The following is a 21,763-nucleotide window of genomic DNA, read 5'->3' on the forward strand; positions in this document are numbered from 1 at the left end:
CAAGAGATGAATCAAGAGGCAGAATGAGCTACAAGCTTTTTGTCCTGGGCCTGGTTAGTCCAAATATAGCTTTGTTCCTATCCACAGGCCTAAAATGAAAGAAATGACGTCTAATAAATTTTCTTCTGAAATGAATTTTCTTCTGGAGGAGAAGGGAAAGGAGAAAGGCACTTACGAAGTACCTTTGAGTTGGATGTAAGTGTGTGGTGTTGGTAAAGTGGGACCGAGCTGTTTATGATCCTGAAGGAGGAATAGCGCACCCTAGGAGCCAATGAAGAACAGTGTACAATCTAACTGGTGGACCCCAGCTAGACTCAGAAAGAAAGGTGGTTTCCTGAATGAACCAGGGCTTTTTTTTGTTTTAAGCTAGACACAGGGTCTTGCAATGTTGCCCAGGCTGGTCTCGAACTCCTAGGCTCAAGGAATCCTCCCACCTCAGCCTCCCAAAAGTGCTGGGATTACAGGCATAAGCCACTGGTGTTTGGCCAAATCAGAGCCCTTTAAATGCTTCAAGGGTGGGTCCTTGATATCAGGAGCCACTATTCTATCTTTGATAGGAGCTAATGAACAATGTAACAATTTGCTTGAATAACTCGCAAAAGCCTGTATGGTTCCTGAGAGCTAACTAGGTTACTACCAATCCTGCTGAACCCTAGGGAAGAAGGTCAAGGTCCTTCCGTGCCTGTGCCTCCTTGCTATGGCCAGACAAGTGGTGGTGGTTTCTCAGGCTAGGGAAAGACCCCAAACATCATCTTTCTAGTGTTGTCTTGAAGAACACACACAGCTTCATTATCCAGGGTTTGCACTGATCATAAAGGAGAGAGACACAGTGAAAAAGACTAAAATTTTAGGTCAAACAACTCTTAATATGGATTAAGTGAGGGTTTTTTTGTTTTATTTTTTTTTGTTTTGAGACAGAGTCCCACTCCATCACCAGGCGCCAGGTTGGAGTGCAGTGGCACGATCTCGGCTCACTGCAACCTCCGCCTCCCGGGTTCAAGCAATTCTCCTGCCTCAGCCTCCCAAGTAGCTGGGACTACAGGCACGCGCCACCACACCCAGCTAATTTTTGTACTTTTAGTAGAGACGGGGTTTCACCATGTTGGCCAGGATGGTTTCAATCTTTTGACCTCATGATTAACCCGCCTTGGCCTCCCAACATGCTGGGATTACAGGTGTGAGCCACCGCGCCTGGCCGGATTAAGTGAAGTTTTAGTAGCTGGTTAACCTCAGGTAAGTTGGATTACCTCTTTGAGACAAGAGAGGTTATTTTCTTTGTAAAACAGGGGGAAACCCCCGATACCATTTTTACTGGATTGTACAGAGCCCATTTCCTGGTATATAATACATGTTCATTAAATGCTACATGTATAAATAAGGATGTTTATGAAACTGCTTTGACTGCAGGCACAGTGGCTCAGCCTGGAATCTCAACACTTTGAGAGGCTGAGGTGGGAAGACTGCTTGAGCTCAGGAGTTCAAGACCAGCCTAGGAAATCTGGTGAGACTCTGACTCTACAAAAACTAAAAAATTAGCTAGGCAAGGTAATTTTTTACCTTGAGCATGCCTGTAGTTCCAGCTACTCCAGAGACGGAGATGAGAGAATTGGTTGAGCTCAGGAGGATGAGGCTGCAGTGAGTTGTGATCATGCCACTGTACTCTAGCCTGGGCGACATAGTGCAACCCCATCTGTTATTTTTTTAAAGTGCTTTGAAATTGTAAAGCACTATCAAATGTTAGTTACAGGGCCAGGTGTGGTGGTTCACACCTGTAATTCCAGCACTTTGGGAGGCAGAGGCAGGCGGATCACTCGAGGTCAGGAGTTTAAGACCAGCCTGGCCAACAGGGTGAAACCCCATCTCTACTAAAAATACAAACAAAACAAAACAAAGCCAGGTGTGGTGACACACACCTGTAATCCCAGCTACTCAGGAGGCTGAGGCAGGAGAATCACTTGAGCCTGGGAGCCAGAGGTTGCAATCAACTATACTCCAGACTGGGTGACAGAGTGAGACCCTGTCTCAGAAAAAAAGTTAGTAGTTACTATTATAAAAATCCTTCATATTACAGAAATATTTTCAGTCATTTTAGCTAGAAGTTGGCACTGTTTGTGGTGTTCTTGGTGACTCTTAACATGTTCTACTGCACTTTTTCTTCCTATCACCATCACCCTATGTGAGGTAGCAATTATTGTCCCCTTTTTAGGGATGAAGAATTCAAGGCTCAGAAAGGTAAGGTCATGTAGCGAACAAGTGGCAGGGATAGGGGTTCCAATCCACATACATCCGGCTCCACATACATCTTCACAATGCCCCTTAAAGTAAACTACCAAAGCCAGAGAGGAACTTCTAGATACCCTACTTCACTCACCTTATACAATGAAACTCAGAAGGCCAGAGAAAGGCTTGCAGGAAAGTAGAACATAGGAAGAATAGGAAGAAGAGCAATTTGCAATTTGAAAGACTTTGGATCAGATGGTCTCAACTTTGAGGCTGGCCAGGCAGGCTCTCTCTCTATGCACACCTCTGTCATAGCACTTACCAACTGCACTGCAACAAGAGCTTTCTCATCCATCTCCTCCAATAATGAGAGCACTCCTTGAGGGCAGGGACCATGCCTTATCCGGTTCTGTATCCCAGAGCTCAGCACAGGGCCTGGCACATAGTAGGTGTTTATTTGAATGAATGAGAAAATCTCTTTTTCTGTTGAGTACAGATATTAAATTACCTCACAAGCTGGCTGGGAGGATCAAATGAGAAATGAATTTGGAAAAAATAATTATACAGGCAGTGGCTGCTTTGTGACTCAGGAAATAAGCATTGTTTATTGGAAAATTATAAATTTGCTGAGATTCATTCATTCAATAAAAATTCATAGAGTAGGCTACTATGTGCCAGGTCCCATGGTAGGGCATGGATACACAGTGATAAACAAAACGGATGTGGTTCCTGATCTCAGAGTTAGAGTTTAGTGAGGGAGACAGATACTCAAAACAATATTTAAATTGCAGTAAGTTCTATGAAGGAAAACTATTGTGCAATATGAGAGAATACAGTGGAAAATCTCATTTAGAGACAGAGAAGAGTTCACAGAGGAAAACATTTAAAATGAGACCACAATAATCACCATGATTTGCTTATTTTTGTTTGCCTTTAATATAAAGAGACCTTGAAACCATAAAGCTATGCAGAAATATTTGGGGTTTTTAATCGATGAATAGAGGAGGGAGGTCTCCCAATCAGCTTGTTCTAGAGGGGCCCCATGCCAAATAATTTTGGCAGGCAAAACCAGGAATTTTTTCAGTCTAAACCTATGCTCCTCCCATGCATTCCAACACGTTAGCTTCAGAAAACCTAGGTTCTTCCCACTACCTAAACTCTCACCTTGGGGTTGTCTGTACTAGAGGTTTCCGTGTGGCTCGGAAGGTGACAAAGGCTGTGACAGCAGAGAACAAGATCCAGATCACTAGGAACCTCCACCAGTGTAGCTTCACTGTGAAATAGACGGGAACAACCCACATCTGAAAGAGGGTCACCATCTGAAACACAAACACAAGCACTTCAGCTCTAGCCAGGTCCCTCTGCAGCTCTGTCCATAGTCCTGAATGCAGCTTGTTTTCTATTTTAGCTTGATCCTCTCCTATATTTCCAATTTTGGATAAAGGGAACTCCACTAGTGAGCCAAGTCAGAAACCTAGGACCATATTTGACTCCTCTCTTTTTTTTTTTTTTTCTGAGACAGAGTTTCACTCTTGTTACCCAGGCTGGAGGGCAATGGCGCAATCTCGGTTCATCGCAACTTCCGCCTCCTGGGCTCAGGCAATTCTCCTGCGTCAGCCTCCTGAGTAGCTGGGATTACAGGCACGTGCCACCACGCCCAGCTAATTTTTTGTATTTTTAGTAGAGACGGGTTTCACTATGTTGACCAGGATGGTCTCGATCACTTGACCTCGTGATCCACCCGCCTCGGCCTCCCAAAGTGCTGGGATTACAGGCTTGAGCCACCGCGCCCGGCTGACTCCTCTCTTTTATCCCTCACTCAAGTACTTCTTGCTGTTGCTACCACTTGGCTGACTGACTGCAATGAGCTTTGTTAGTCTCCCTGCATTTAGTGTCTATCCTTTTGAGGAGTGTCAGAGTGATATCCTGAACATGAAATTTTGACCATGTCATTTCTCTGCTGCTTAAAACCCTTGAACAGTGCCCTTCATACAGGATAGGATCCAACATTCTTTTTTTTTTTTTTTTTTTTGAGACAGAGAGTCTCGCTCTGTCACCCAGGCTGGGGTGCAATAGCATCATCTCGGCTCACTGAACTTCCGCCTCCCAGGTTTAAGTAATTCTCCCGCCTCAGCCACCATGCCCGGCTAATTATTAAATTTTTAGTAGAGAGAATCCAACATTCTTAGCCAGGCTGTCAAATCCCCCATAATGTGACCCCACCTTACTATTTCAAGGGCCACCTACCACTCTCCCTAGGCCTTTAAGTCAGGTTGTCCCCATCAGACTAAAACATCCTTCCCACCTACCTTTCTGTCTGACACTATCACATCCAAGACACATGAAACCTTCAGTCTCCTTTCCAGGCAGAAAGTGCTTTCTAGTGTTCCCAACGCATTTTCTTTTCTACCATCATTACAGTGCTTATCTAGAGGTTGGACTTGAATTCATTCTCTGACTGTATGTAAGCTCCTTGTGGGCAGTGACTAGGCCATATTCCCATTTCCTCTGCACTAGAAAACTGTTGGCACATGATATGTCCTTAATAAATTTGGATAAATAAGAGGAAAGTAAAACTAGACTAGGACTACCTCAGAGAGAGGCGTATTTCTAGTTTAAAGAGAGTCTATTTTACTTTCCCTCCTTCAGAGCCTTCCCTCAGACTTGTTGGCTGAAGTTTTTCAAAGGCATAAAACAATTCTAACTCTTAAGACAGAAATTTGGAGTCATCACCAGCCTTCTCTCCAATGCCTCCTCACTCACTCCCCACCCACCCTTCTGTCACTAGATGTCACCCTTCTCCAGTGAGCAGCAGATAAAAAAAAAGATAGCACATAATACGTAATGGCGGTTTTCTTCCTGATACCATCAAACAAAATGAAAGAATTTTTTTTTAAAAAAAGAGAGAGATGGGAGGAAAAGAGCGGCCAGTTTCCTGGTGTACTATAGTAAACTAAGAAAATATTTACTCTTAGCAATTTCTAGACCAGTGCTGTACAACTGAAATATGCAAGTCATATATATAGTTTAAAAACTTCTAGTTACATTTTTAAAAAGATAAAAAGAAACATTTTCATTTCAATGATATATTCTATCCCAATATACACAAAATACCTTAATATGTATTCAAGATTAAAATTATTTATGAAATGGCTTACTTGTTTTGGTACTAAAGCTTTGAAATCAAATATGTATTTCAGATTTACAACAGACTAGCTGCATTTCAAGTGGCCAGTAGCTACATGGGACTGGTGGCTACCATAATAGGTAGTACAGCTTAGAGCTTCGTTTTAGTGTTTAGTCATCCGTAGCTACCATTCTCTTATAGACTTTTCTGTGACAAGAAAAAGCCTTAGATGGCCAGGCGTGGTGGTAATCCCAGCACTTTGGAAGGCCAAGGCAGGTGGATCATCTAAGGTCAGGAGTTCAAGACCGGCCTGGCCAACATGGGGAAATCTCTACTAAAAATACAAAAATAGCTGGGCATGGTGGCAGGTGCCCGTAATCCCAGCTACTTGAGAGGCTGAGGCAGAAGAACTGCTTGAATCTGGGAGGCAGAGGTTGCAGCAAGCAGAGACCGTGCCACTGCACTCCAGGCTGGGACACAGAGTGAGACTTTGTTAGTCTCCCTAATAGAGGGCCTGGGGAACTGAAAATGACCTCAAATCCTTGGTTTGTGTTTTCTGATAATTTATTTTTCCTAGAAAGGACAATTAAACATTAATAAGAAATTGCTTCTAGGCTGTGCTGTGTGTTATAAAAAAAAAAATTGCTTATAACCTCATCACTTTTCATATGTCAGTTATGACTTTTCATGTCAGTGAGACTCTGTCTCACTCTGATCAGAAATTTTAGAATTAAAGCTGTCTAAATACGAATCCCAATACAGCTATTTACTATGTTACCTTAGGCAGATCGCTTAACTCTGATAAGCTTCAGTTCTCTAAACTATGGTAAAATGGGGTTAACAGTATCTACTCTCATAAAGGTTGTATGGGTCAAATGAGTTTAGGCATGGAAAGCACTTAAGTGCCTTAAAAAAAAAAAAGCCTTAGTTTTTTTAGTGTTGTTTTACAGATTAAAAAAAAAAAAAAAGAAAAAGAAACAGTGAGAAGAGAACAGAGAAAATGCTAAGCAGAACCACTTTGCTTTAGACATTCCCATTCTGTGTACGTAAGGGCATACTGGCTGCTATTCCATGAACCATAAAGTCTCAGTAACAATTCACTGCAGAGGAACCCACAACTGACCATTTGAATTAAGCATTCTAAAACGGTCCGACCTTACATAAAAAGTGTGGAAGCATGAGGATGTACTAACAAATGGCTACCCAAATAATGCCCCAGGTGCCATTTTCTGGGACACACTAGGAGCTCCAGGAAAAGACATCACAACAAACCAACTGCAGATTATTTCAACCAGGGGAAAAGGCAATCTAACTGATGAAACTAAATGGGTGTGTATGGAAAGAAGGGCTGAAAGATTTTTGGTTTTCAAGCTCTTTGCTTTAACAGGCTCATGGGGCTGTTTACAAAATAGGCCCAGAGAAAAATTAAATCACACAGTCTGGTCACATTTGTTCTGAGAAAAACAAACAAATAAACAAACAAACAAAAACCCAGAAATTCCAGGTGTCCTGCCAGCTTTTCAAAAACTTGGCTGTGGCATTAAGACAACCAGCCTGCTCTAAAAGCCTGTTTCCCACTCCCTACCAATCATCAATAGCATGTTCTGAGGAAGAATCTGAAATCAAGTTAATTTTCTCTACATGAGCTACAGCTCTGTACATTTTGGGTGAGCAGAGAAGCAGAGGTCCTGGATTCTATTCTGAGTTGGGCAAAGATACAGTTAGGAGTAAGTCTGGGCATCAGGAATGAAAAATCTTGCTTCGTTTTGTAGCTCTCAGGCTTGAAATTTTACGATGAAAAAACTACATCTAGAGATACACATCAAGTACATCGTAAAGCTACATCATCATATCGAGATAAAGAGAGAAAGAGACTGTGTGTAAGAGAGAAGAGACAGAGAATAAGAGGAGAGAGAGAAAGGGAGAAGAGGGGAGAGAAAGAAAGGAATTCAAGACAGGATTAGCCTTTTTGAAACCAGATGGCAAAGTGGAAGCCCAGCAGACCTCGGTTCTAGCTCTATTCTGCCACCAACTCACTGGGTCACCCTAAGGAGGTCCTCCCTCCTTCCTTGGAGGAAGGGACTGGCTTGATTTCTCAAACCCCTTCAAGTTCTAACAGACTAAGCTTCTATCAACTAGCCCTGCATCCCAGACTTCCTTGGACAGCAGAGACTGTTCACTCACTCACTCATTCAACCGTCAAGTGTTTATTTTGCATTTAATGAGAAAGGAGTGCAAAAATAAGCATGACCTCGGCCAGGCACGGAGGCTCATGCCTGTAATCCCAGCACTTTGGAAGGCTGAGGCGGGCGGATCACCAGGTCAGGAGTTCAAGACCAGACTGGCCAACATGGTGAAACACCGTCTCTACTAAAAAATACAAAAATTAGCTGGGCATGGTGGCTTGTGTCTGTAATCCTAGCTACTTGGGAGGCTGAGGTAGGAGAATGGCTTGAGGTAGAGGTTGCAGTGAGCTGAGATCACGCCACTGCACTCCAGCCTGGGCTACAGAGCAAGACCCCATCTCAAAAAGCAAACAAACAAACAAAAACACATGACCTCTAGTCCTCTAGGAGCTACCAGGCTAGTTGCAGGAAAAGATCTAAATCAAACTCTGATTTTAATGATTCTGTTAGCCTTCAGACCATTTGTAGAAGTCTAAACAGAAATAATTAAATAATGAATAAAATGAAATGATACACTGAAATGATCAGAAATTTTAAAATTAAAGCTGTCTATGAATCCCAATACAGCTATTTACTGTATTGTGTTACCTTACTGTATTGCATTACCTTAACTCTGATAAGCTTCAGTTCTCTAAACTACAGTAAAATGGGGTTAACAGTATCTACTCTCATAAGGCGGTATGGGTTAAATGAGTTTAGGCATGGAAAGCACATAGTACCTAATAATGTCAGCACTTATTATAAGTAGTGTAGTAAACATAAGCATTTGACATAATAGTTCTTATATTTAAATGGAAGTAATATATACAAAACAAGTACGGTACATAATTCTTAAGTGCTCAGTACATGAGAGCTCTTATTATGGGTTTGCATGATTAAAAATTGCATAAAGTCGGCCGGGCGCAGTGGCTCAAGCCTGTAATCCCAGCACTTTGGGAGGCCGAGGCGGGTGGATCACAAGGTCGAGAGATCGAGACCATCCTGGTCAACGTGGTGAAACCCTGTCTCTACTAAAAATACAAAAAATTAGCTGGGCATGGTGGCGCGTGCCTGTAGTCCCAGCTACTCAGGAGGCTGAGGCAGGAGAATTGCTTGAACCCAGGAGGCGGAGGTTGCGGTGAGCCGAGATCGTGCCATTGCACTCCAGCCTGGGTAACAAGAGCGACACTCTGTCTCAAAAAAAAAAAAAAAAAAAAATTGCATAAAGTCACACACAAAGGAGCAAAGACCAGAATGAGGCAACCAAAATAACTGACATATGAAAAGTTATGAGGTTATAAACAATTTCTTATTAATGTTTAATTGTCCTTTCTAGGAAAAATGAATTATCAGAAAACACAAACCAAGGATTTGAGGCCATTTTCAGGTACCAGGCCCTCTCCATTAGGGACTGAAAGTCAACTTCTGCGCTGGGCCTAGAAAGCAGCTGCTGGTGGGATGGCCTAGGTCCTGAGGAGGGTCAAGGCAGAGGAGCTGAGTGAACAAAACAGTCTACCATGTGATAAAAGGGGAAGTTACCTGGTTTCTTTATTTGGTTTAAAGTTTCTACTATAGGCTGGGCACGGTGGCTCACTCCTGTAATTCCAGCACTTTGGGAGGCTGAGGCAGACGGATCGCTTGAGCCCACGAGCTCAAGAACAGCCTGGGCAACATGGCGAAACCCCGCCTTTAAAAAAAAAAAAATACAAAAATTTTTTTTCAGTTTCTACTGTAGTTTTTATTGGCATTTTTCTTGGTAAATAAATTTAAACTTCCTTAAGGAAGACATAAAAACGGCAATAAAGGGCTAAAAGTTATGCAGAACAATTGCGGGGCCTCTGGTGCCATCTGGTGGCAACACTTATGGAGACACATTTGGTCCATTAATTTGTTCAAACACTTGTGCCTGATGCTGTGGAAAGCATGAAAGTCTTGGCCCTAACATCTCTTCTAGAACTTGGCTAATGCAATATGAACACATGAATTAGGTGGCCAGTACAAAGCATCACGTACTGACATGGGAATTCAGAGAAAGATGAGGCAGAAGCTGTCAGGAAAACTTCCTGGAAGAGGCAGAACTCTGGATGATTCTAAAGGAGGTTTGGGTTTGGCCAGGTGGAATGAGAAACACAAAGCCATTATCCTTCTTTCTTTCCCTGAATGTGCAAATACAAAGCTGAAGACTAGCCTAAAATTAATTCATTGATTCATTCAGCAAACATACACTGAGGGACAATCCCAGCTTCTCTGATGTGGGAGATAAGAACAGCGATATCCCACTTATCTCTCCACAAGGCTATAACAGTTGAGATGACAGTGTTAGATGCTAACAGTAAGAGCTAGCCCGTATTTAAATGGATTGCCTCTTAACTGAAAGCTGGAACTATCAGTGGAAAGTGTGTTGGTAGAGATGGAATCAACACTACCTGACAATTATTTCTAATAAGACAACCTCCAGATCCCTTTCACCTCAGAGAAACTAGAATTCATGAAAATAGATCATATCTTTCCCTATGCATCAGGTGTCTTGCCAATCCACAGATGCCTGGCACTTTTGACTTTCAGGATTCTTACCTTACCACCACCTCTGCATCTCCTCATGTTGTAAGCTAGGGCTTTCACCCCTGGCTGAAAAGCAACATTGTGGATGAAATGAAACTATAAGCCCAAGTAGTAAAAAAAGGCAGAGACCTACAGTTAGAACAATCAACTTGAAAATATGCTGACAAAATAGATTGCAGTCAACTGGAGGTAGGTTTCTGGGACATGTTCCATGGCTCTGCTCAATATTTTCACATAGGATTTGGAAGAAAACACAAAGAACCTGCGAACTGTGGACAGCACAAAGCTTGTCCACAAGAAAAAGGGAGGCAGCGAATACAGAAAACAGAAGATGTAAGATCAAACGAATAAAGTTTATTTCTAGGGTTCCTTTAGCCCTAACATTCTAGGAGCTAATCAGCTGAAATGAAGACTCAAAACCACAAGATGAAACCTAACTACCCACGTATAGGATGGCAAAGGAATGGCTTAATAGTAGCTCACATCAAACAGAGTTAGCGGTTTCAGTTGACCACAAATTGCCAGGGAATATACATCAACAGGACTGCTGCCAACATAGCCTGCTTAACTAAGAACGTACCCAGAATGGAAGAGGAGCAGGTCTACTGTTCTCTGCTCTGTTAAAGCAGCCCTCTGACCCTGGGATCAGGGCCTGGGGCCACACTATACAAAGAACACTAACAAATAAGCATGGTCAGAAGACAGCAGCCCATAAGAAAGCAGTTAGGATTATAAAGAGTCTGGAAACCAAATCACCTAACAGCTGAAGATACCAGGATATTAAGCCTGGAGAATACTATAGGAAGGCTTCAGATGACTGATATATGAAGACTCATCCAGAGGCCCAATAAACAGATATATTCAGTGTCATTTCTATGACCTGGTAAGACACTACACATTACTAGATATTCTAGAAGGCAGAAACATGGTTGGAGGAGTTTCCCTATTGCACCTGCAAACAGTCATGCTTACCACATAAGGCAGGTCATTCCAGTGTGAATATATTTGCCAGCAGCTCTTTCCTGATGCTGGCCTGAAAAATCTGCCTTTGTGTCCCTTCTGTCTCTGGGTCCAACTCTTATCTTTTAGAGGAGCATAAAGTAAATTTACTACATGTTTCTTATGGCTACTCTTATTTTTTTTTTTTTTTGAGACGGAGTTTTGCTCTTGTTACCCAGGCTGGAGTGCAATGGCGCGATCTCGGCTCACTGCAACCTCTGCCTCCTGGGTTCAGGCAACTCTCTTGCCTCAGCCTCCTGAGTAGCTGGGATTACAGGCACGCGCCACCATGCCCAACTAATTTTTCGTATTTTTAGTAGAGACGGGGTTTCACCATGTTTACCAGGATGGTCTTGATCTCTTGACCTCGTGATCCACCCGCCTCGGCCTCCCAAAGTGCTGGGATTACAGGCTTGAGCCACCGCACCCGGCCTCTTATGACTACTCTTCTAATACCTAGAACTATGTCTTCTTTCCCATCTTTTCCACTCCAAGCAAGAGTCAGTCAAGCAGTAATTTCATATTTACTGAGCACTTACTGGTCATCATGCTAATGGCTGAGAAATCTCCTGAATAACTCAAGTCTACTGAGGAGTAACAAATAAGCACAATTAGGTGCTATAAAGGAGGGCTGGTGACCAAGAAAGTATAGACAAGAGGCACTCCACTCAAAGTAGAGAAACCAAGGAAGGCTACTTGAAGGAAGCATCTTTTGATCTCTGTCTTGATGGCCTAATAGGTCCACACAGAAAAAGGCATCATGATGAGTTCCAGGATGAGGGGACACGGTACACTTGAGAAAAGACAACTAGTATTTGAGGGCAGGGTGAGAAATGAGCCTAAAGAGGTAGATGAGACTTAAAGGAGGCCAACATAGATATCACAGGTACAAATTTTTATTACATTCTGAGGATAGAAGTTTTTCTTTCTCATAGAGTGAATTACAACCCCTTACCATCTTAGTCATAATTCTCTAATTCCACATTCTAGTAATCCTCTTAATATCTTGGTTCAAGAAAAATCTATAGTACTTTAAAGATTTCTAGGTAGGAGATTTTGCCACTCACCGGTTCCAGGAGGGAAAGCAGTTCAGGAGGTAGAGGTTTGAAGAGATACAGGCAGTGCTCGACTTACGACCACGGTCGGGACCACAGAACGGTCGTAACACAATTTGGTCGTAAGTTGAGTAGGCTATATGTACAGTTGAAATGGTGCACACGGAGATGGTAGTGCTGCCAGAAGCTGGTCCGCACTGTCGTACGCCCAGCTGGGCAACGTTTGCGCTGCCAGACGCGGAGCAGTCGTGGGTAGCAATTGTGGTTGTAAAGTCGAATGGTCGTAAGTTGCATGGGTCATAAGTCGATCAATACCTGTACTATATTTGGTAGTAGACAGAGATGATGAAAGCTTCTCCCTGGATAACTTCAAAAATAGGATAGATACTTTTCTAGGCATAAACTTATCCCTTCCCCTAACATCCCTGAGGGAGCTAAAGAGTAATGTTAGACGCTGAATAGATGATGAAAACTGAGCTATGCAGAAGCCAAAAGGCACGTCTGGTTTGGGCTAGGTTCCCAATCCAGATCTTCTGTCTCTTATGCCGCCTCCCAATCATCATTCACTGAGTTTGTGGGGAAATCTGGAGAGGCTGAGGAGGCAAGAAGATGAAGAGACTTAGCAGGTTGAGAAAGTACCTGAGATCCCAGGAAAGGACTTGGGCAAAAGTTGTTAAATAAGGAAACTAAGGAGGGTTAAAACCAGAAATGAATATAGCAGAAACTGAAAAAAATTTCCTGAAGCCTTTGAGAGGAATCTACAGAAAGAGCACTTAACCAAGAATCGGATTTTGGTTTTAGGTTCAACTCTCCAACTTAATAGTCATGTGTTCCCAGCAAATCACTTCAGGATTCTGCACCCTAGTTTACTAATCTGAAAAATGGAGAAAAATACCTTCCCTGAGTACCTAACAGAGGTGTTAACAAGGTTCCAATCAGAGAGTAAATAAAAAAACCTCAAGTCTACTGAGGAGAAACAAACAACTACAATTCAGTATAAGTGCTATAACAGAGTAGGTGTAGTTATTTTTAAAATCATCAACAAATTTAAACTACAAGCAATCTGAAGTATTATTGTTATTATTGCTAGAATTGAAAAGAACAGTATCTAAAATTTAGATATGGTCTCTTACTCCAAACAACATGGTTTGGTTTTGTTTTTTGTTTTTTTTGAGATGGAGTCTCACTCTTGTTGCCCAGGTTGGAGTGCCATGGTGCGATCTCAGCTCACCACAACCTCCGCCTCCGGGGTTCAATTGATTCTCTTGCTTCAACCTCATGAGTAGCTGGGGTTACAGGCATGTGCCACCACACCCGGCTATCTTATATTTTTGGTAGAGATGGGGGACTTCTCCATGTTGGTCAGGCTGGTCTTGAACTCCCGACCTCAGGTGATCCGCCCGCCTTGGCCTCCAAAAGTGCTAGGATTACAGGCATGCCCCACCACACCTGGCCTGTTTTTTGTATTTTAAAAACTTTTTTGTTTTAAATTTTATATTTCTTCCTCTTTTAACTTTCTTTTATTTCTTTGGCCTCTTCCTTTTAAGTAGGGCTTTTGTTTTGGGAGGGTTTTTTGGTTTTTTTTGAGATGGAGTTTCGCTCTTGTTACCCAGGCAGGAGTGCAATGGCGTGATCTCGGCTTACTGCAACCCCCAGCTCCCAGGTTCAAGCAATTCTCCTGCCTCAGTCTCCCTACTAGCTGGGATTACAGGCATGCACCAGCATGCCTGGCTAATACAGATGGGGTTTTACCATGTTGGCCAGGCTGGTCTCGAACTCTTGACCTCAGGTAATCCGCCTGCCTGGGCCTCCCAAAGTGCTGGGTGAGTCACCGCGCCCGGCCTGGGGGTTCTTTTCTTTTCTCAGATGGAGTCTTGCTCTGCCTCCCAGACTGGAGTGCAGTGGCATGATCTTGGCTCACTGCAACCTCCGCCTCCTGAGGTTCAAGCAATTGGTTCAAGCAATTCTCTTGCCTCAGCCTCCTGAGTAGCTGGGACTACAGACACCCACCAGCATGCCCAACTAATTGTTTTGTATTTTCAGTAGAGACAGGGTTTCATGTTAGCCAGGATGATCTCAATCTCCTGACCTCGTGGATCCACCCGCCTCAGCCTCCCAAACTGCTGGGATTACGGGTGTGAGCCACCATGCCCCACTCTGTATTTTGTTTTTGAGACAGGATCTCACTCTGTTGCCCAGGCTGGAATGAAGTGGCACAATCACAGCCCACTGCAGCCTCAACCTCCCAGGCTCAAGTGATCCTCCCATCTCAGCCTCTTAAGTAGCTGGGACTACAGGCACACACTACCACACCCAGGTAATTTTTTAATTTTTTTTTTTTTTTTTTTTTTTTTTTTAGACAGAGTTTTCGCTCTTGTTACCCAGGCTGGAGTGCAATGGCGCGATCTCGGCTCACCGCAACCTCCGCCTCCTGGGTTCAGGCAATTCTCCTGCCTCAGCCTCCTGAGTAGCTGGGATTACAGGCACGCGCCACCATGCCCAGCTAATTTTTGTATTTTTTTTAGTAGAGACAGGGTTTCACCATGTTGACCAGGATGGTCTCGATCTCTTGACCTCGTGATCCACCCGCCTCGGCCTCCCAAAGTGCTGTGATTACAGGCTTGAGCCACCGTGCCCGGCCTAATTTTTAAAATTTTTTTTAAGAGTTAGATCTCACTATGTTGCCCAGGCTGGTCTCAAGCTATCCTTCTACTCTAGTCTCCCAAAGTGCTGCAATTACAGGCATGAGCCACTATGCCTGGCCTACATTTCTCTTAATGTGAAGGTTGGACTTGAGCTTCTAAGTTATGGACAGAAATTTGGTACCTTTCAGTGAGCTGGCATACCTGCTCATCATCAGTCTCATAGCTGGCAACATCCATGTTGCTCTAGGTCCTAGAGCCTAGGACAGCGTTTCTCATCAGGGGTGACTGTTTCCCAAGGGACATTTGGCAATGTCTGGAGACATCTGGTTGTTACAAGTGGAGAAGGGTGCCAGTAGCATCTAATGAATAGAGGTAGGGATGCTATTAAACATCCTATAATATACAGGACACCCTCCCAAAAACAAAGAATTATCTGGCCCAAAATGCCAATGGTTTCTCTGTTGAGAAATCTTGGTCTAGGAGAACAGAGCTAGTGTTTTTCCACTCAGTGGTCATGGGTACCCACTAAAAGGCTGCACCACCAACCTATACTAGTGAAGAACAAAAAGTTTCATTCAGTTAGAGAGAAACAGAGCTGAGCCTTATCAATTAATTCCATCATTTCTTGGCATGCCATAAGAGACATTTTTTTGAAAGCTCTGATGGCTAATCTCAAACAGTTCATGTTTCCACTACTCAACAATCTCAGTGCCTCTCCTTTACACAACATTCTCTGGGGAGTCTTCCTGATTCTCTTTTATTAGTATTCCTCATCCCATAAACATTCTAATGTGTTTCACATGTAATTTTTGTTTGTACCTGTTCATACAAACTGTTTTTTGCTTTCTCTGCTTGTATTTTCATTAATTGGCACTGTGTTATATATCTTTGTTTATTACTTTTTCCACTCAGGACTATGCTTTTAAGGTCCTCCCAAGCTCCTACAGGTACTTAATGTATTGCTTTTATTTGTAAAACAATTTCACGATATGCTTCCATCACATTTTACCTATTTGCTTCATCAGAGATAGATATCCAGACTGCCTCCAACTCCTCAATGTTTAGCCAAAATCAACACTTCAATGAACACCCTTTTATATGTCCCCTTAGGATGTGTCACAAGGTATGTGTATATTCACTCTGACTCAGCAATGCCATGCTGCTGTCCACAATGCCTGCACCAGTCTTCATGTCCACAAGAAAGTACAGAAAAGCTCCTACGGCCTCTGATCCTTGCTAACACTTAACACTATTCAACTTTCTAGTTTTTGCCAAAGTGCTGTAATTACAGGTGCGAGCCACTATGTAAAATATCTCATATTTTTACGTGCATTTCTCTAATTACTAATTACTAATGACTCTGGGCATCTCTTTTCATGCTTAATGGCCTTTTGGGCTTCCCCTCCTGTAAATCTGTTCATATCCCTGGCCATTTTTCCATTGGAGTTGCTGTCTTTTATTGATTTGTAGGAGTTTCTCTGGATAGATATTAATCTACTGTCACTTTTAATCATTACTCATCTCTTCTCCATTCAGTTGTCAGTTAACTCTGCCTATGGCATCTTTTACAGAACAGAAATGTTTAATTTGTAAATGTAATCGAAATTATAAAATCTTTCTTACTTGCTTGTATTTTTAGTTTTTAAATTTTTCATTTATTTATTTATTTTGAGACAGGGTCTCATCTGTCACCCAGACTGTAGTGCAGTGGCATGATCTCAGCTCACTGCAACCTCAAACTCTTGGGCTCAAGCGATCCTCCCACCTGCGCCTCCTGAGTAGCTGGAACTACAGGCATGCACCACCACATCTGGCTAATTTTTGTCCTGAGTAGCTGGAACTACAGGCATGCACCACCACATCTGGCTAATTTTTGTATTTTTTATAGAGATGGCGTTTGGCCATGTTGCCCAAGCTAGTCTTGAACTCATGGGCTCAAGTGATCCACCTGCCTCAGCTTCCCAAAGTGCTGGGATTACAGGCATGAGCCACCACGCCCAGCCTGCTTATATTTTAAAAATTAGCTTCATAGGCCGGGCGCGGTGGCTCATGCCTGTAATCCCAGCACTTTGGGAGGCCGAGGCGGGCGGATCACAAGGTCAAGAGATCGAGACCATCCTGGTCAACATGGTGAAACCCCGTCTCTACTAAAAATACAAAAAATTAGCTGGGCATGGTGGCGCATGCCTGTCATCCCAGCTACTCAGGAGGCTGAGGCAGGAGAATTGCTTGAACCCAGGAGGCGGAGGTTGCGGTGAGCCGAGATCGCGCCATTGCACTCCAGCCTGGGTAACAAGAGCGAAACTCCGTCTCAAAAAAAAAAAAATTAGTTTCATAACTTTACCTTTCAAAATCAGGTCTTTATCTTGAGTCTCCTTTGTATTCAGTATTATGTACAAATCTAGTTTTAATGTTTCTCCATATGGTGAGCCAGTTTTCTCAACTAATCTACTTAACAATGAACTACTTAACCTTCTTATTGACTGCTGGTTACACCTTTATTGTATATTAAATTTCCACCTGTCTGAGACCTGCATTTTGTCCCATTGGCCTGTTTGTGTATTCTTACAGTATGTCTTAAGGTAAGTCCCTGTCTTGGTAGTGGCTTTCTTTCTTGCTTTATTTTTGAACTTTAGGTAGATTAAAAAAATACATAATACAAAAATCTTTGGTTAATGAACATTCTGATCATTAGTCCACGCATGGACCACTTTTAATTTTTTAAAGTTATTATAATTTGTCTTTTATTTTTTGTTTTTTGTTTTTTTTGAGACGGAGTTTCGCTCTTGTTGCCCAGGCTGGAGTGCAATCCTCCTGCCTCAGCCTCCCAAGTAGCTGGGACTACAGCCATGTGTCACCATGCTCAGCTAATTTTTGTATTTTTAGTAGAGATGGGGTTTCACCATGTTGACCAAGATGACCTCGATCTCTTGACCTTGTGATCCACCCACCTCGGCCTCCCAAAGTGCTGGGATTATAGGCGAGAGCCATTGCGCCCGGTCTTATTTTGTCTTTTTTTAAACAATAAAGTCTCCCTCTTCACCCAGGCTAGAGTGCAGTGACATGATCATAGTTTACTGAAGTCTTAAACTCCTGGGCTCAAGCAATCTTCCCACCTCAGCCTCCCAAGTAGCTGGCATTACAGATGCACACCACCACGCTCAGCTAATTCTTTAAGTTTTTAATAGAAATGGTGTCTCCCTGCATAGGCCAAGCTGGTCTGGAACTCCTGGGATCAAGTGATCCTCCCACCTTAGCCTTCCAAAGTGCTGAGATTAGCGGTGTGAGCCACTACGTCAACCAAACTACTTTTGCGGTTTCAAAATCCAAAACCTTTTCCATTTTATGCATTTTTGAGTAGTTTAATAGTGTTATGTATTATTGTCTGTTATTATTTTGTAACAACAGATCTCCAGAACTTTTTTGTCTTGTAAAATGGAAAGTCTATACCTGTCAAGCCACAGCCCCTAATTCTCCCTGCCACCTAGCCATCATTCTACTTTCTGTTTCTATGGATTTGACTTTAGATATCTCATATAAGTGGAATCATATTGGTCTCTTCGTGACCAGCTTATTCCACTTAGCATTTCTTCAAGGTTCATCCATCCTGCACCACGACATAATTTCTTTACTTTTTACATTAATTATTTAATAACATAATAAATACTAAACCCACAAATGAACCTAAGATGTGAAACATCTAAAATTACTTACATCTAGCTATGTGCTCTTCTCTATCCTATCCTGTAATCTTTCTTCCATACAAGGTTAGCATTATCTGGAATCTTGATTCTACTCCCTTGCTTTTTAAAATATGGTTTTGGCTTGGCATGGTGGCTCATGCCTATAATCCCAATACTCTGGAAGGCCAAGGCGGGAGGATTGCTTGAGCCCAGGAGCTTGACACCAGTTTGGTCAACAAAGGAAGATCCCCATCTCTAGAAAAAAAATTTTATTTAATTAGCCAGGCATGGGTGGTACACACCTGTGGTCCCAATTACTTGGGAGGCTGAGGTGGGAGGATCAACAGAGCCTAGGAGGTTGAGGCTACCACACTCCAGACTGGGTGACAGAGAAAGACTGTCCAAAATGAAATAAAATATGGTTTTATCAATACATAAGTAATTTTAAAACATGCCATTTATATTTTTTAATTAGCTGAAAGAAAAAAGAAAAAAAAGAAAACATACCACTTAGTTTCCATTGTTTTTACCTTTCTATAAAAAGTGTCAATTTATAAATGGTCTTCTCGGGCTTATCTTTTTCACTCAATATTATACTGCTCAGCTTCATCTTTACCATTATTTGTAGCTAGAGTTATTTATATTCATATTATTTTTATAAGTATGTCATACATATTATATGTTATATTCCATTATGTGAATATGTCACAACTAACTTATCCATTCACCTTCATGTGTGTACTGTCATTTCCAAGTTTTTGCTATTACAAACAGCGTTACTATGAAAAATCCTAAGAGGGGCTGGGCATGGTGGCTCACACCTGTAATCCCAGCACTTTAGGAGGCCAAGGCGGGTAGGTCACCTGATGTCAGGAATTCAAGACCAGCCTGACCAACATGGTGAAACTCCACCTCTACTAAAAAAAAATATTAAAAAATTAGCTGGGTGTGGTGGCACATGCCTGTAATCCCAGGTATTAGGGAGGCTAAGGCAGGAGAATCATTTGGACCTGGGAGGCAGAGGATGCAGTGAGCCAAGATTGCGCCATTGCACTCCAGCCTGGGCAACAAGAACAAAACTCTGTCCCAAAAAGAAAAAAAATTAGTTGGGCATGGTGGCAGGCACCTGCAATGTCAGCTACTCAGGAGGCTGAGGCAAGAGAATCACTTGAATCCTGGACACATAGGTTGCAGTTAGCCAAGACCGCGCCACCGCCACTGTACTCCAGCCTAGGCAACAGAGAAACACTTTTCTCAAAGAAAACAAGAAAAAGAAAAGAAAAATCCTAGGAGGATGTACCAAAATCTTCTCTTGGCATGTATCTAGGAATTAAACTCCCAGATCATAGGGAGTTTAATTTAAAAACAGTTTGGAACTGTTTTTCAAAGTGGTTTCTCCACAAAAGAAACAATATAACTGAGCACAGCCCCAGCGTGGGACTAGAAAGGATCAACTAGTATCTACTGAATATATAAATAGTACTCAATAAAAGCTAGCTAGTGTTAAGTGATCATGTCTATGCAATTACATAGATGGTAATGCCCCAACTATGTTTATGCTCTGCTTCTCTTCTCTAGAACTGATCTTTAACCTACAGCAGATTTGAGAGTGAGAGATCCACAAGAATTATAAAACTAGTAGCTATGGCTATTACCTAGAATATACGTAGACAGGCAGAAGAACTTTAGATGAACCAGGATGGAAAATCAGGAATAGCAAGAAGGAACAGCATCGAAATAGAATAGCAAAAAACAGAGTACTCAACCAACAAGATTGACCATAAAATGGGCCAGGCACGTTGGTTCACACCTGTAATTCCAGCACTTTGGGAGGCCAAGGTGGGTGGATCACCTGAGGTCAAGAGTTCGAGATCAGCCTGGCCAACATGGTGAAACCCTGTCTCTACTAAAACACGAGAAGTTAGCTGGGCATGGTGGCAGAAGCCTGTAACCCCAGCTACTTGGGAGGCTGAGGCAGGACAATTGCTTGAACCTGAGAGGCAGAGGTTGTAGTGAGCTGAGAGTGTGCCACTGTGCTCCAGCCTGGGCGACAGAGCAGAACTCCGTTTCAAAAAAAAAAAAAAGATCATTTATAAATCTCATCTATAAATTTCTACCAATTCTACAAATAAAATCAAATGACAAACTGGGGAAAGACATCTGTAACAAATATGTCAAAGGCTTATTCCTGACCTACAAAGAGCTCTTATAAATCAATAAGAAACATTCGAAAAGAAACCTGAGCAAAAGAAAGGAAATGTACCAAATATACCATATGACTGAAGCTATGACTAATACTTACATGTCATAATAATGTAAACAACAAATATTTAAAAATTGGTAAAAGGAAATGTGTGTAGTATGTGAGGGGTATAGGTATAGCAGTATAATTATTACCTTCCAAAGTATGAAGTCAATATGTAATATTTAAAAGTAGAAATTTATATATCAATATAAACATGTTACTTAAAAACCACAAGGCCAATTTTGGTGTTTCATGCTATAATCCCAATACTTTGGGAAGCTAAGGCAAAAGGATCACTTGAGGCCAGGAATTCAAGATCAGCCTGGGCAATATAGTGGGACTCAACTCTACAAAAAGTTTAGAGTGTGGTGGTGTGCAAATGTAGTCCTAGCTACTTGGGAGGCTGAGGCAGGAGGATTGTCTGAGCCCAGGAGTTTGAGGCTGCAGTGCCCTCAGCCTAGCTGAGATCCTGTATTTTTAAAAAAAGAAAAAAAAAAGTATCAGAAATGAACTAAAAAAGTTATTAATAAAAACAGTTGCCACAGAAGATCAGAGACTGACAGAGTTGGGCAGGAGACTGATGTGTTTTGCTTCTTAAGTCTTGTAGAACTGTTTGACTTTTAAAACTATATTACTTTGATAAAAATAAAAATATCAAATACAAATCTAGTCAATGATATGAACAAATAATTGAAATAAACTAAATGACCACTAAGCATGAAAACATGTTCAACCTCACTAATAATTAGGGAAATACTCAATAAATCAGATATTTTCACCTTATTACACTGACAAAGATTAAAAATACTGACTATTCCCCATACCTTCTTTGACATTGGGTAGGAGCTCTGTTAAACCTGTGTTGAAGAATTGTAAACTATAACTGCTAACTTTTTTAGAAGGCAATTTGGCAAGTTCTATTAATAAAACACATTTATTTTTTGACCAGGCAATTTCATTTCTAGGAGTGTATTCTATAAAATTACTTGCACAGTTATTTAGGTAATTTATGTATGAGAAGCTTACTAAATCATTGCTTGTAACTGTGATAAACTGTTAATT

At 42.0% G+C, this 21,763-nt stretch overlaps 1 protein-coding gene across 2 annotated transcripts in view; it reads right to left on the bottom strand.

Moving 5' to 3' along the window:
- Positions 1 to 21,763, bottom strand: part of RNF121 (ring finger protein 121) — a 75,596-nt gene that overhangs the window by 12,770 nt on the left and 41,063 nt on the right. For both annotated transcript variants that reach the window (XM_003923413.4, XM_010334272.3), the window contains one exon: positions 3,385 to 3,539. In XM_003923413.4, coding sequence (XP_003923462.2) covers positions 3,385 to 3,539 — 155 coding nt within the window. The remainder of the gene's footprint in view (positions 1 to 3,384; positions 3,540 to 21,763) is intronic.

The sequence above is a fragment of the Saimiri boliviensis genome, chromosome 6, assembly GCF_048565385.1.
Source record: "Saimiri boliviensis isolate mSaiBol1 chromosome 6, mSaiBol1.pri, whole genome shotgun sequence".
NCBI classification, from domain to species: Eukaryota; Metazoa; Chordata; class Mammalia; order Primates; family Cebidae; genus Saimiri; species Saimiri boliviensis.